The following is a 16,886-nucleotide window of genomic DNA, read 5'->3' on the forward strand; positions in this document are numbered from 1 at the left end:
GGTGGGAGCAGTAACTGATCTTTACCTGCTGCTGGAGGAGCTGTGGATGGTGTGGCTGGTTCTAACCACAGGTACAGAGGTGCCTTCTGTCTGCAGCAGGGAGATGCCAATGCTGGTGGCTGCAGTGAGATTGCTGGCATGAAGGCTTAGAAGATACAGCCCTTGGTGCCACTGGCTGCCATGAAACAACATGAAAATGTTTGTTTAATAAGGACTGTAAAATGTCCCCAGCACTCAGGACTCTTAAGTATTTTCATAATTTCAGGGGGACTTTTCCTGGCAGACTTTGATCATATTAAATAGATTTCCCATGATATCATAATGCTCCATTTGTTATAAATGTGCTGATTTGCGGATGTGCAATTAGCTGACTCAAGCAAAAAAGCGTTGTAGATATCCTGTGTATGAAGTGGCAGTTTATTTCTCTCCATATGGTCTATAACTTGTTCCATGCTGCTTACCATGGGGTCTGGGCTTACTGCCCATTGCTCGTCACAGTTTATAGAGAGGAAAATTGAAGGCAGCCCTGGAGTTAATTCTTTGCAATACAGTTATTTCCTTAAGGCAATACCTAAGCTGTTTGCATCAGCCAAAACCATCCCCTTGAAAGCAGGTGAGTCCCGACTGTTCCCTCTGCGGAGTGAGGGTTAGAGATGAAATTGTCTTAGCAAAGGGCACTGCGTGAATTCACAGCCAGGGGCTTCCTGGAAGGAAAATGTAGGGCTCCCCCAATGCTGCATAACTCAGGTCCTTTAAAAGACTTTTTTTTTCTGCCATATGTTTATTTAGCCCTACTTGAATGGATCTATACCAATGTTAAATCTTGTCCCTCTTAAGTCCACGAGTAAACTTCCTTGGACCTCAACCATGATGGGATTGCATTCTAAAGTAATAGTCTCAAGAAGACTCTCATTTTCAGCACAGGAACAATTGTTTTGCTGTCAAAGTGGCAGTAGGAACCATACCTCACTGCACATTTTTAACTCTTCTAATACTAAATAAGTATATTCTGCTCTCCTCTCTGGTATCTCTCTTACTCCTTTCAAAGGAGTGGAGAGCATGGAAAAAAAGAGATTTGAGAGAGCAATAGCATATATTAATGTACAGGGTTAAACTTTCTGAGGAAAAGGAATTTTTTTGTCTCATCAGCATGTTTAACAGTTGCAAATCTCTGTGTATGAGGAAATGTCTTACATTCAAAGACTATTAACAGCTGTGAAATTAGATTTACAAATCTGAATATATATATCTGCATATTTTTATGCTGTTGCATAGCATTTGTGCATATATTCATGAAATCGTGTTGTAGTTTATGAAATTCGAGTGTACAGTTTCAGTGTGAACTTTCAGATTTCTTAATCATGAGGTTGGTAAATGAAAGACTTGCCATCTGCAAATTTTGAAATTTGTGCAATATAGTATGATGCTTTTGGAGAGAAACAGAATTAAAAACAACAGATATAAATGTATAAATTTATTTGGAAGGTGTGAAATGCGTATTATGAAAAAAGTGGTTTAATCGTGTCTACTCAAATAACTCTTAGGTGGGTACAGTTTTATATTATGATTGTGGAGGGGTTTTTAATAGTATGCACAACACATTCCACAGTGCTTCATTTCATTCTTAAAAATTGTCTGGGTTTTGTGTTTGGAGATGAGTCATTTTGAGGCTGTGGCACTCACTTTTCTGGGTTCAGCCTATAGCTCTAAGGATTGAAAAATATATGACATTATTATCTTATACAAATCACAATTCATCTGGTAATGAAACTCTCCAAAAGAAAGCAAATACAATACTTGGGTGTCCTTGGAACATGAAAGCCTAGTACATGGCCAGCAGACGTGCTACTCAGAAACCTATGGGAATATTCATTTAATTGCAACTAAAGCTTCGCTTCTGTGTTTGGGAATCCTGATCTGCTCACACAGATCTCAACACATGACTGAAATAATCTGTTTATCCAGCATATGGTCCTTTGTGAGGACTGGATAGAAGCTACTCGGTCTTACGTGTCATTTGTCACAGAGTCTTTTCCTTCTAAGTGCTCCCTTTCTAGTCCAGGGCCATGGAGGCATTTTAGCAATGCAAAGAGGTGATTAGAGGCACTTCTGCTGGAATGTATGCTGCAGTGCTTAATGAAATTAATTTGGCTTATCAAAGGGGCACGGAGAGGCAATGCTGGGCTTTGTCCTACTCACTGTCACTATTTCCTAGGGTGACATTGGATGTGTCAGTAGTGCTCTTTGCTGTACTTTTGGCATGCACGGTGCTAGCAGGAGCTGGGGGGAGGCTGGGAGTTTTCAGGTGTGCTCAAAGGTGTTTGTGTTCAGGAGAAACAAATCTTTAAAACCAGGCTTTTCTAGCTGATATTATTGTAGCTGATGTTTGTGAGTAAGGAGAATCATATCTGCTTGGTTTAGCAGGAAGACTATTCTGACTACTAAGTGCTGTCTCCTTCCCCCCAAATCAGTGACCGTATCTATCTCAGACACAAGACATCAGAGAAATAAAAAGGCTCCTCAGATCTTTGCTTAGTCCATCTTCCTGTATCCTTCTGTATAGAACAGTGGAGACAGTGTGGCTGATCTGGGCAATTAGTGATTTGTGTCCATACTTATTTGGAGATGCGTTTTTCAGGTTATGTCCTTTTCTAATACGTGCAGTAAAGTACTATTTGCACTGACAAACTCTACAATAATAGCCTAAGCAGTGTGTGAGCTCTACAGAGAAAATGCCACTTGACTCCAAATGATGTCAGATTTTAAATTCATGAAAAGCAGGATTTTTTGAGTAAAACAAGCTAGTGCCCAAAATGCACACAGATCTCAAAGCAGAAAGGTGTAGTGTCAGGAAAATGCAGCCAAATAGAAATCCTAGGAATATGATAATAAAATGCTTTATTAAACAGAAAAAAAATAGAGCAAAAAATCACAGCAGAAAAATATGTGCTTGAATGTCAGTAAGAACTTTATTTCATGTTGATTTTAAACTTCCCCGTCAGTTGAAAAATGAAACTCTTCAGTCATACAGAGAGTTTCTGCAGAGGAACCAGACGCTACATCTGAATGGGCCATGCACTGCCAATCATGAGAGCAACCAGATTTTCACACCCATGTTTTTACTAGGTGCCATTTCACCAACAGTTTCTGTAGGTCTTTCAGTTGAACCATGAAAGTAATCTCTTGTAACAGGAAAACCAGTGAAGGTGAAAAACACTCTGCTCAGATGGAGCAGTGTTTGCAGCCCTTGCTCCCCAGCAGAAACTGCGCTGAAGGGTTTACGTATCTGGCGTGCCTTGCCAAATTCAGTCTATTTCTTACACTCCTGTCTTCTTGATGTATTAAACAGGGATCTAAGGCTATTCAAGTGTATGTTGCACTCTGCAACCACTGCAAGGATGTCAGGAATTGTGCAATCTCCTGAGGACTGGTCTCCTCAGGGCTCTGCAGGTTTTGCGCTCATTAGTGGAGACTTCAGAGCGTCTGGTGCTGACTCCAAGAGAAAGCCTGTGTGCCTCCGTGGTAAAATCATGGGTTCTTGCTGTGTTTCCAGCAGTTCTTCAAGAGCTGAGCAGCTCTGCAGCTTGTGGGGTGCTTTGGGAAGTTTTGTGGGGTGCTTTGGGAAATTACCTGGTGTCTGCTTGCCTCTGCTCCATGTCAAGTTTGGGCGGATGGGCAAAAGGCATCAAAGTAGGTGAGAAATACAAAATTTTGCACCATGCTGTGCCACTTAAAAGTTTTGGGCTGGAGCTGGACCCCAGCCAGCCACCAGGATCCCAGGTTGGCTACAAGGTGGAATGGGGCCCTTGATACCACTGGGGCCTCTGGGTTTGGTTCTGCACTGTGTAAACACCCATGCCATAAATGAATAACAGCAATTTTTTTCTGGGTCTGAGCTTTGTTTGCTTTTGCTTTTGCCTGGACAGCGAACCTGTTCCTTGAGAAAATAAGCAAAAAGTTTTTAATATCTGTGCCTCCAATGAGGCAACGGCGGCGCATCTATTCTTAATCTATATTGTTTGTACTTTTGTTCAATAAAGCGGTTATAAGAAATAATACATTTCTTCTTTAAAGTCCCTTCCCCGCCCCTTCTTGTAATAGTGTTACTTCCTGCCCTTCTGCTCTCTCAATAGTGCTTCCCTTTCCTGTTTTGGTTATAAGCCTTCATAGAGACTCCTGGCTTGTCTCCCTGCCAAATTTGTCTTCTGCTCAGGTGAAGTAGACTGTTTGGATTTAGGCACACGTGCCGGATTTGAGTGTGTACTCCTGTGGGATTGCCTGACCAGGTCCCCCTCGATGGCAGGCACGTAAGTATCTGGGGACCATGCACAGTGGCAGGGAATTTGTTGACCAGAGTTAATGTGACTGGATGGGAAGGAGAGCACATATTGTGATAAACATAGAAGGTCTGTGTTTTGGTTATAACCTTGTAGAATAATTTATAATTGTATAAAATGGTAATTAAGTTTTTATGGCAATGGTACATTAATATGCATCCCCTGGCAGTGAGGGAGAAGCTGACTTGATGAAGCGAGCGTCCTTCATTCCTGGTCTGCCTCCATCAGCTCCAGGGGAGTTGTCACAGGTTTATTTGCATTTCTTCTGGGATTGAAGGGAAACCAAGGCAAAGCAATGCCAGCTTTAATGAAAGACCTTTATGCTGATTCTGTCTATTTATTTACGAGTCTGCCTCTCCTGGTCATTAGTTATGATTATGATCTTTCAAAGCCTTTTCAAAGCCCATGAGTGAGAGCTTTCAGCCATGTATTTTCACTTGACAGTCCAGTTTCAGGTTTTGCATAATGTGTATTTTACCAGATTAGTTACTTCTCGTTTTTATTTCTGTCATTTAAGGGTAAAGAGAAATAGTTTGTATTAATAGCAACCTGATCCAGTCAAGTTGCTTTTTTATTGTTTTTGATTAATTGAGTTCATAGTGTTTCTCCAGGACATTTACTTGACTAATTTTTAGGAACTTCTAAACATTTACTTGGTGTTTATTTTTAGGAACTCCCAAAATATATCTTCAAGGTGGTATGCAAAATCTGAAAGTGAACCACACTTCACTGCAGAAAGAAATGCTGTGTGAATCAAAGCATTAATGGAGCAGTAGAGTTTCTCCATTAGGAGACAGCAGTGACACTGCCTTGTTGGAAATTGGAAGGGAAAGGTTCCCAGATCATGGCATGGCTCTGGGAGTCTGGCTGCCCAGCAGCAGTGGCACTTCTCTTAATCACACCACTTCCTCTGTGAAGTACCTTTTGCAAAGCAGATCTCTTTAAGCATGTTTTAAGATGCTGAGTTGAGATACTGGTGACTGAAGTTCCCCTTATAGTCATTTGAATTCTTATGCTTCAGTTTGCAAAACCTGCCAGAAGAATGATGGGTTAAAATTAACAACACCACATAGTTTGAAAATCTCAGCAGCATAAACTAAGCAGATGTGCAGGCTTACAAGGGCATCAATCTGTGGCTGCTCTGCTGGCCCCAAATCTCCGCTGATTGGCAGATGTGCTATTTCAGTGTCGCGGCGGACACCGAAGGGTCAGGGCTCTCCACGGACTTTTGCCAGCAGTGCTGAGGACTGAGTTGTTCTGGACTGACAGTCAGGCCCAGGTGGAACATCTGTTCTGCTGCTTTAACGTTTTGCATACTGTATTTATTTTTTGTATTTCTACTCACTTTTCCTGTGCTCGAGAGCACTGAGGGGTGACAGAAGGTTATGCAAGTTTCTCTGGTCATGCCAGGATTGCGTGCGTGTTCCCAAATTTAGCAACTCATCTGCCAAAGTTCTGGCTTAGTGTGAGACCTGGATGCCTCATAAACTCTGGTTTCCAGCTGACCTGTCTGCAGCAGGTACTGGACATGTCAATCAATTCCCACTGGGTATGCCTGTGTAATAAGGGAGAATTAAATATTAATGTCTTATTCCTAGCAGAAAGAAGAGTAATTCTTGATCCTTTTTCTTGTGGAGGTAAACTGGTGTTCATCTTACTCTTGATAATATTGTAGGTTATCAGTATTTCCATTTACTGCTCTATAAAATAAGGTACTTGTCTTGCAGGTATGTCGTACCTTTTTTTAACAGCGTCAGTCTTTTTGAGAGCTACTTCTGAAGGGAGCTTCGTATTTTTACTATTTTCTTCTTATTATTTAATATTAAACTCTTTAGATGCTGGAGTTTAACAGTGGAGAAAGGTGATGGCCAGGCACCTGCAGCAGATGCTCAGTGCGAAAGGCTCATCTCCCTTTTGCAGTGCAGCCAAACCCCAGCACCAAAGGCAGATCTTCAATGTGAACAGGCAAGCTGAGCAGGAGACCAAAAAATAGCAGCTCCTCTGGGAACTGGACTTCACTTCAGGCTGACTGGGGCAAGGGGCAGCATTGTTGTGTAGGTCTCTGCACAAGTAGGCAACCAGGAGTTGCAGCATTGTTGTGTAGGTCTCTGCACAAGTAGGCAACCAGGAGTGAATGCAAATTGAGAACTTCTGACCACTGGGTGCATGGGTTGGTTTTTCAAGGGATGCCAGAAAATGGACATAGTCATTGTGGCACCTCCATATTATATATGAAAGTGTGACTGCTATTATTCTTAATATCTGCTATAACATATTCAAGCATCTGCATGTCACTGAGGATTAAAAGCTCCTGTCTGGATGTAAAGTCCCTGTGGAGCTGCTCTTGTGTGATCAAGTGGCTAAATACTGTATTTTCCCTATGAGGTCTTGCTGCATTGCTGAGGAAGTTCTTCAGTGCTCTGGGAGGAAGGAGGGTGTACGATGGTGACACCAGCTGTGCTGCAAGTTTGGTTGCAGAGGGAAGTAGACTTTGAAAAGGAAGTCCCAGAAGGTGTCACAGGGAAATAAGGCTTCCAATGAGAAATGTGGTCATAAGCAAAGCTGGCAGTGAACCTCTGGTGGGAAGGCTGGAGAGCCACTGCACTGCAGCAACTTTATCTGTAATGAGCTCAGATCTCAGATACAGTCTGCATGGCCAGAATGACCCGACTGCCTTGTGTTCAGAGGGTGTCTCAGGTTTTTTTGTTCTCTAAATCCAGTGGTCGGAGAGAAATGTCCACCTGTTTCAGATTACTACTTAAACACTTACCCTACCTCTCAGTCATTATTATATTTGTTATAGTGAAAACAACTTTAAGATACTGCAGGAACATGAATTGTAGCTTAGTAATTTTGAGGTGTACTGCACAGATCACACATTTCCATATGCAGGATTTTGAACTTACATTAGCTGTTCAAGCTGATATGGAGAATATTCTGTCAGCTTCTTAAATCAGCATCAGCAATTTCTTGCATGTCACGTTTAACCACACAAGTGTGACTTTCTGTGGCAGCCTCAGTGGACAAGTAGAGTGAGATGTGTTAAATGGCTTGTGCGTTATCTCACACATTCTATGTGCTGAGGTTTTGTTCTCAAGTAGGACAAACCTGGGGCTAAGTAATATTAACAATTTCTCACACCAATAAGAATTATTAGATCAGTCCAACATAATTTTTAATTATTAATCTTTTAAAGGTTATGGGGCAAATGTGTGGGAGATGGAAATGAAAAATGTTTGTGAAAATAGCTGTTTGCATTTCCTATGAATGCCAGAAAAGAGTTGTTTGAAGGTGAGAGAATAATAAGCAGCTTGAAACAAAGTAGATCCGTAATAGATTCAAAGCATGAGAGCTTGATTTCTGTCAGGGAGCTTTCACAGTGTGTGCTAAGAGAGCTTCTGCCCCAAGGATACAGTTGCATCTGTAAATATGAAGGATAGTGGAAGTGTCCAGATCCACCTGGCATGCTGGAGTAGAGCCCACACAATTAGGTGTTTCATCCTGAAGTTAGCTGGCCGTGGATATTTGTTACACCTTTTGTGAGCATGATTTGGTGACCCTCCAAAAGCTGTAGGATGTTGTCCTGGCTCTAGGAGAAAGTATTGTAAACCTCTCCCGTTATCCCTGGAGAGGTGACCTCTGGGTAGGTTGGTGCTGGACAAGGGGTCCAGGGTTGGGCTGGGATAACCCTGGTCCATGGCAGGCTCTGCACAAGCCAGCTGGTCAGAGCTGGGCTCAGTGCCTCAATGCCATACTCTGCAAAAGTTTTGTTCATAAGAAGATAACCTTGTAAGTAGAGAAAACAGGTCAGTGAAGGAGCACATTGCAGTTTGGCCACTTGTCTTTTTCCCAGTCAGGGACAAGAGAGAAAAGTCTTGGATACCTTTCAGAGCCAAAGACTTGCCTCCAAACATTATGGTTTGCTCTCTTTTTCCTGTTTATTCTCTATAACAGGTTTTTTGTGGTTCCGACCTGAGATTTTAGCTCGTATGTTTGGATAACCCACTGGTCTAGGCAGAGTGAAGCAGGAGGACTTTTATCTGATCCATGGCTCCTCCATTACCAGCCTCCATAGAAATTTCTGTCATTTGTTTCCCCCCCACCCCTATATTTCTTCCTGCTACTTAATCATTTGTGGTCAGCCAGATAATGTCAAGCCATGCACTGTCTTGTGTGGTAATTCACAAAAAACCCCAGATATTTTCCCAAAGATTCCCAGTGTTATCTTTCCTGTACTCCTTTGTGGCTCTTTTTTGGCTATAGTTCTTGGTAATCATACATTTACTAAAAGCCAGGAAGAAAGAGCTGCGTTTTTTCAAGTTCTGCACAGATGGAAGAAGAGAGAAGTGTTATTTCAGGATGAAAGCACCTCCTCTGCAGCACTGCCTCAAAGTGCAGCCTCATTGCTACTCCTTGACTGTTCTCCCCAAATACAGTAGTACCTTATCTGGTACCTTGAGTTTCACTTGACTCATTTAGGGCTGGCAGTGCTGCTGACACCAAAGCAAGGAGGATACAGCAAATCTGTGGGGCCAGCCCATGTGTGTGCTTGGCTGCCCACACGCACCAGGGTTGGGCAAAAAGGATCAACACTGACCCTTTCAAGAAGGGCTAACTCCAAATTAGCCAATCTGCTAATTTTTGAAGATGAACCCTAAACACAAGAGATGGAAGAGAGTGGGTGAAAATGGGTTACACAGAATGAAACAAATTGTATAATCTGCAAACATTTTTTTTTTAATTTATAGGTTTGTAATATTGAAACAATATTCTGTAAATCTCAACAGCAAACACTGGATTTTAGGTACCCGCTGTGAATGAAGGATTTCCCAGTGCAGCCTGCTTCTGTCAGATGGGAAGTTAAGCAGATTTGCTTTAACTTCAGGCAAACAAGTGGTACTGGTGCAGATGTTTACCATCCCACAGATGTAAAGCACTGAGAGAAAATGCTTTCAGAATAAATAAGGGTGAATATTTGGATCCCGAGGAAGAACCCCTTCCCCTCCACATTTAAATAAGATATCTTAAATCTGCCTCAGAGTTGGAGTAGATGTTAAGAGCAAATCTGAATGATTTTGTAATCAAGACCTATGTTTCAATTTTTATATTTTTTATACATCATTTCCTATGGTGGGAACTCAGGTGGATGAGTCTGACTGCACGTTAATGTAAAATAAAAAATCAGTAGGGGAGTTAGTAATATTTGATGTGGTATGTGAAATTTAATGGACCTCCAACATATACCCATTTTTCAGTAACTTTTGTGTATTAGGAAAATAAAGCAAGTTCTAGAAGTCTCCAATCATAATTTTGTGTATAAATGCTAATATCTAACAAACTCTTCTCGTGGAGGAGGAAAGTGACTATGCACAATTGTGCAACTAAGACCCATATTTGTTACCTGTCATGTGTAGTTGACATAAGTATAACCAAATAAATAATAAATAACCAAAACTTTTGCTGGATCTTTGTGAAACTACTGATGCTTGATTTATGTTTAAAATAATGTACTCCACAGAGAGTAATACAGAGATTCTCACTGACCTTTCTATGAGCAACATTTTCTGAGCTGTTTTCAGGGAAGTCTCTTAAAGTAGCAGTGGGACAGTTGTGCCTTTTATGTGTAGGAGAGTAAAAATCTTCAGGATGAAAAGTTACATCTCCATTTAGGGTGAGAAAGCAATCTAGCAATGGGTCCCTAGGAGCGTTTTGGGTGTTGAAAAATTGATGAAGTGGTTTGCAAGAATGGATTCCCCTTGTGCTGTACTTGTTTTATGTTCCTTTCTGTTATTTCACTGGAGGCCAGATAACAGGCTTAATCCTGTTTCCATTTAAATGAATGATGAAAAACTTCCATTGACTGCAGGAGAGCAGGGATTGAGCTCAATGTGTTGTTGCTTTATGTTACAGTAACAATTGGTCATCATGCATTAAATATTGCTCCTGAGGTCTATATCTGTGTTTCAGTCACGGGGCAGTAGCAGGTTATATGCTGTCTATTTTAGTGACAGCAAAGGCTGAAGGCAAAGTTGCCATATCTACTGGAACCTGGATATGGCATTATGAGTAATGCCATGTTAAGGCCCTGGCGACTGTATGGTTAGGTGTATTCTTGTTGTTGTATGGAAGGATAATTTAATTAATTTTGACTAATTAAGAAGCTAATGATAATTGTGGGTTCCAAAATCCACCTGAAATGCAGACAACATTGGGTCCGAGGCTTGCTCTGATTGAAACCACTGATGTGCTCTTGCTGACTTTAGTGTACAGTGAGGCTTGTAGTGACTGGCGAGGCTTGAGGGGAAGAACATGGTGTCACATTGGCCGAGTGTGACTCTCCCAGGGATAATGTTTTCTGGGATCCCACGGGCTCACTGGGCAGGAGCTTACTGTGCCCTAGGCAGCTGATGATCCCCTCACCTCTGGAGCTGAAGATGGAACCTCGTAGCACAGACAGGTGGTCACCATTCAGCCACACGACTGCACTGAGGATTATTTTTGGCCATTCTACTTCCACATGGCAAAGCTAATCCAGTGTACCTGCCTTTTTGCTGGTATATTTCTCTCCCATTCTCCCCATCTGTGAATCCAAGACAGACTGGGCATCCCCAGGCAGGTCTGGAGGATGCAGGCAATGCTGCCACTGCTGCCAAGCTGTGGCTCTTGCACCAGCTGGAGGATTAGGCAGGCTGGAGTGAGCTCAAATCCCTCAGCTGCTAGTGTCAGATATGGAGGAGCTGCCACAAGACATTAGCTTACCTTAAAAAAAAAAAAGAAGAGAGAGGTATTTGCTGGGTAAGTAAATCAGCAGAGGCACAGCTGTTCTCCAGGTATCTCTCGTAACAAAGCAACAGCAACTGGTGGATGAGCTGAATTTTATAAATTCTGAAGAAGAATATAGATAAAATAATGTTTAGTCTTTCTGATCTGAATATATTGCTCCAATAACAGAATTTAGCTGTTTCCATGCTACATAATAAAAATACAGTTTATCCTGAATTTTCTTACATTGTTCTTTATGCAGATGTCTGCCAGTGTCCTTACTCTCTCTGTAAATCCTGTGAGGAGTTTTCAGGCTCTTACCCGCAGCCTGGAGGAGGTCTGTGGGCTACCTGGAGGCTGTGTGAAGTGACTGATAAAACAAGCCAGAGTCAGTAGGCTTTAGTGTACCATGGGGGATGCATCTGCCTTGGAAATCTTTTTGAGACCCACAAATCAGAAAAGATCGAAAACTGCTGCTGTAATCTACCCAGATCCTCTTAATACTTGCAGTAACGTGCTCCCTTTCATTAAAATGATGACAGTGACGGGGTCAGGCGGCTTTGGGTGTGCAGCAGTTGGTATGATTTACAGGTGGTGTAATTTGGCGTGGTGGCAGTGCAGCAATATGGTTTAGCATCACCCAGGAGCTTCTCATGTATTTGTGTGTGTATGCTAGGGAGGTAAAAGCAAACAAAGAAGGGAGGAAAAAAAGATTTGTGTGCAAAGAGGATTAGTGCTTGATATTGCATTGTGGAAAATTATTTAATACATCTTGGGCTCAGGAAGGGAGGTATGTGTGTGTATATGTATATATATACATATATACATACACATATATATATAGGTCTAAAGTTAAGAGGACACTCGTGAACTTAAAAGTTTTGCAGGGCATATATCCTGCATAGTTTCATTTAGGTCTAACATCTTAGGTCTATTTGCTTTTTGAATATCCCTGTTACATTAAAAATCTTACATCTTCAAAATTTGCAGGATTCGGTTTTTTCTTCATATTAGGAACTCTTATTTCCTCTGGTGTAAGAAAAGTGACTGGGAAGTCAAGAGAATTGAAATCCTGATCTATATTGACATGTCACCTCAACAGCATCATTTGCCAGTGGCATTTCTTGCTCATGATGGGTGTGTTTTATTACCATTCCAGTATGTTAGTCAGGATATGCGAGTAAGAGGTAAAGAACTAAGGAATTTCTGTGAATCTAAAGGAGAAAAATAGTTATTAATGCTATACAAAGTGTAGGTACTTTAATGCTGGAATGCAGACATTCATGGATTCCCGTTTCCCACTTTCTTTGCTACTAGGATGAAGGAAAAAAGAGTTCTTGTGTGTTTTGCACCGTGTATTCTGGGACCTCTAAGTGCGTCAGCAGGTCTGGGTATTAGGCATCAGATGGATTAACTTAATTGATTTCTTCAGTTTACCTAACATGGCTTCTGGTTCAAGGTCTGCTTGCTTCCAGTTTTAAATGTATAACTCAGCTGTGGATGTCACGTTTGTTTTGTCAGCAAGCTGTAAAATATTGGTAGGTTTTCATGCAAATGTGAAAGGCTTCACTTGCCAATAGGTACATAAAATAAATGGAGCATTCATACTGTTGGACAGTTTTCATAACATTTATGTGATGCAGGTTCTGTCTCAGGGCTTAATGTTTTATATAAAATAGATTATCAGTTCAAAACAGCAGCATATAAGAGGCTTTTTAAGTCTATGAACACATACATGTCAACTTTAATTTAACAGATCACAGTCAAAGGATTTGCAGATCTCTTATAAAACATATGTTGTAAGCAGTTCTGATAGTTTCTCTTGGTTTCTTCTCCTTTACAAGTTTGTGGTAAGAAGCAGCAAATTCACGGCCTTTTTTTCTTGTTTTTGTTGTTTTCACTCTCCAGTGAACAGAGTATTTGCCAAGCCCGAGCTTCAGTTATGGTCTATGACGATACCAGTAAGAAATGGGTGCCAATCAAACCTGGACAGCAGGGATTCAGCAGAATCAACATATACCACAACACGGCCACGAACACCTTCAGGGTAGTTGGAGTTAAACTGCAGGATCAACAAGTGAGTAACTGTATCAAGTTTCCTGTAAATTAACCTTTGATCTCGTTTAGTAACCTCAGTTCTACACCCAATGCAACATTTCCTGCTCCCTGCAAGGTGCCTACAAGTCTGTTTACTCCAGTCGTTCAGATTTTGTACAGTTTTTTGCACACAGAATGTAATATAGGTTATTACTCCTTCTTTGAAAAAAGAAATTTTGGTAGATGCCAGAGAGATTTTAATGTTATTCCCCTCTTCCATTTTTTTCTTGTGAAATTACTCTTGTTTCATTCTGTGGATTTTGCTCTCAGCTCCCCCAAAATTACTTTTTACTTGGATTTAGTGCTACAATAAAATATTATTTTATTTAATTTTCTAAAAATGTAATATATTATATTAAAATCCACTGCTGTCTCACTAAGTGTGATTGTTACATTGCCATGTTAAGTAATTAGTTCCTTGTAATGCACTTTAAAATCCTAGGTGCACATTGTGATCTGATTTACAGCAACCTAATTCTGCAGGACCTCCTCGGGTATTAAAGGAGTTATATGGGATTTAGATTACCAGAACTGAGATCAGGCCCCCAGTCTGATCAGCCACCAAAGCCCAGTGCTCAGCCCAGGGCTGGCACAGTGTGGCTCCGGGCAGCCTGGCTCATGGTGTGCCAGGCAGTGTGTGCTGTCAGAAGCTCCCTAACCAAATGTCACAATTATACCCTAAGCAAAAGTTTACTTGGGTGGAGTAGCAGTGCAGTACTGCAGTTCCATCTGCATTTTAGAGCAGAAATTTCAGAATTGGGGGCTCCCTCTGTGTATTTGGCGTGAGGCTGGTGTGGCGGTGGCAGCCCAGCCTGCCCAGGCTGCCCACCTCTTGTGCTCACCTCGAGCCCTCTGGCTGGCAGCAGAATGAGGAAGAAGTGGGAGATTGATTGATTGCCTGTTGGCTCAGAGAGTGTTGTTGCCTTCTGGGAAGGTGAGGTGAGCAGGGCAAGTCAAGCCAAGTCAAGCTAGTCCAGACGGCAGGAGCCAGGGCACCTCTGAGCTGCCACAGATGTTGAATTGATCGATCTGCTTACGGAAATGCAGGTGATCTCTCTCAGCTGTCAGCTGTAATGATGCTTGGGCCAATGGGAAAAGTTAGTTAGGTTGCATACTGGAAATGGTAGACTTTGCTGCACTGTCCATATATAGAGTCACCACCGAAAAAGGAAAAGCAGAACAGAAATAGGTGGGTTTTGAGCACATGGGTTTTCAGCTCCTTGCAGTGCACTTTTGAAACGTCTTCCAGAAGTTTTGCAATGGCTTTTATGCTTCTCAGTAGAGCAAAGGAGTCATATTAATTCTATTAATCCCATTCCAAAATAGAAAATATTTTCAAAACTAAATTAAATACAATGGCTTCTTAGGCAGTTGTGAAAGGCAGTACTGCTTTGTACAAAGCTATGCCAGCTGTTTATTTTGCATAGCCAGCAGGTGAATGTAAATGATTTTCATGTGACTACAATCTAAGATGGGACTGAATGGCTGGTGTATAACAAGCAGAAGTCATAAAGTCAACATATATATGCAAGGGAGATACTTAAGGTGTACCTCTGTGTACCAGAGGTCTGTCTTAATCAGACTATACAATTAAAGAGTAGGACATCTTAAAAACTCGAATCTTGAGCTGTACTTTAAACATTGCATTAACATTCTATTTGCTTTCAAATGTTCCAGCTTACGGAGAGCCTGCATGCTATCTAAAAATCATCTCAATTAAGAAGGAAGCACATAGAAGAATATATTTTTCTAAAGTTTACAGACTAAAAATCCCTCCTCAAACAAACAGAAAGTATAGGTTATTACCTTAGTCACCTAAAATGGTCTAAAACAAACTGTTCACCTTATATATGATTGCAAAAATCCAATATTATGAATAAAATATATTCAAGACAGCATGTGGCATAGTAGTATTCAAAGGAACACTGAAAGTCTCAAGATTCAGAGTTTAATATATTTTATATAAGTCTCACATGGAATCATAAGCTTGCTAGACTTGCTAAGTATTGGCATTTAATGAGAAAAAAATGAATTTCAGTAAAAGTAATTCTGTGTACAAGCCATTTGTGCTTGCTCTCAGGCTGTGTTAAATCTCACTGAAATTGAGGTTTTGGCAAAAGCTGTTGATTTCCCAGAAAAGACATATTTATCTGAAAAGGACCAATCTTCAGCTAACATGTGATTTGGCATATAGTGAAGCTAATGGAGCTACGCAGATTTCCAAGAGTTGAGAAATTAGTTTAAAATAGATAACACAACAATACCATGGGGGAACAATTTCAACTTTTATTACATACTGTTTGGCAAGGCACAGACTAGAATAATCTTCATGGCTTCATCCCTGCCTGCCTTTAGTATTTCCCTTTTAATTTTTGTTCTTTTATATTACACCTATAATAACATCATTCTTTAACTTTCATCCTCTTTTTCATTTTTCATGTATATTCTTCTGCAGACTCCTTTTTTTGTCTTTGTCTTGCTGCCTTTCTGTTATTTAGCCCTTTTTTGGTGCATGCGTTGGAATTTACGGCACTGTCTGCTTATCTGTATTCATCTTCTTCTCTAGCTGACACTGTCTAAAAAGTTCACCGCAAAGAGATATGGTTTTTAGAGCAGCAGAACTGGAGCATCATTCTCACCACCAGGAAGTGGTCGCCAGACCTCTTGTTCCCTTTATGTGTCTGGATGACATGCTCATTGCATCCTTTGCGTGTAGAAGCAGGACTGGGTTACAGACCAGCAGGACATGAATTCCCTTTTCTGCTCTGCACAGAGGTGCAGGTTTGCACAGACTCATGCTGGTGTGAGTGGTAACCTTCAGAAAACCACAAGCAGACTCTTGAAGCTTTGGAGTAGCCACAGAGGCCAGAACTGGTTTGAAGCTAAGGCCAGATCAGTATTACAATCACTTAACATCATGATCTTTGATGTTTCCTTGCAGCCTTCATCTTGGACTCAATGTTCATAGAGGTCTTTTCCAACCTTAACTATTCTATGATTCTTGAAGCCCAACAGTCATAATCACACACTTTACCTCCATGTTGCAACTTGCCAGCTGTTGTTGTCACATGGGCTGTTGTAAAGGTGACGTGTGAGCTTCAGTCACCATGCAAGAAATTCACAAAGCTAATTGTCTGAGATGTAAACTAACCACAATTTTTGAAAAATAAAGAACCAATTAATCACTGCTGTAAATTACTAGAAGTTCATCAGGTTTGGGCCTGCTTTCAGGAGTAAAGAATCTGGCCTAGCTGTAGCAGTTTTTATATCCTCCCTGTTCTAGCAATCCTGTCTGCTCCCTATGAGATGAGCCTGAGCGCAGGCAGTGTGGAAGGGCCCAAGCCGATAACAATTGTCTGAGCCATTTCATGCTCTGGAGAAACAAACAATTTTATTGTCCTGGTTCAATAAGCAAGAGCATGGGGATGAGACTTGTGTGGGAGCTCTTCCTGTGATCTTGGCTGTGTTTACACCTCAGGTGTTGCCCTGAAGCTCATTTAATCCCTTGTAGCCCCGTTCCCATGAGTCCCATTGGCCACCACCATCATCACTGCTGACAGCTCCCAACTCAGCAGCCAAAAGGAAGGGCTTCTCAGTTTTGAGCTTTTTTATAGATCCTAAAATTCCCTGCCTGTCTTAGGGAGCCTACACTTTAAACTGAGGTGAAAGGGTAATGGAGAGAACCAAGTA

At 41.3% G+C, this 16,886-nt stretch overlaps 1 protein-coding gene across 10 annotated transcripts in view; it reads left to right on the forward strand.

The window, feature by feature from the left end:
* The window catches only part of EVL (Enah/Vasp-like), a 152,674-nt gene that overhangs the window by 68,284 nt on the left and 67,504 nt on the right, over positions 1-16,886 (forward strand). For 9 of the 10 annotated variants that reach the window (XM_064659150.1, XM_064659152.1, XM_064659155.1 and 6 more), the window contains exon 2: positions 13,008-13,176. In XM_064659150.1, the coding sequence (XP_064515220.1) occupies positions 13,008-13,176 (169 nt within the window). Of the gene's footprint in view, positions 1-4,167; positions 4,308-13,007; positions 13,177-16,886 lie in introns of those variants that run through there. The other variant, XM_064659149.1, reaches the window with a different exon arrangement.

The sequence above is a fragment of the Pseudopipra pipra genome, chromosome 6, assembly GCF_036250125.1.
Source record: "Pseudopipra pipra isolate bDixPip1 chromosome 6, bDixPip1.hap1, whole genome shotgun sequence".
Lineage (NCBI taxonomy): Eukaryota > Metazoa > Chordata > Aves > Passeriformes > Pipridae > Pseudopipra > Pseudopipra pipra.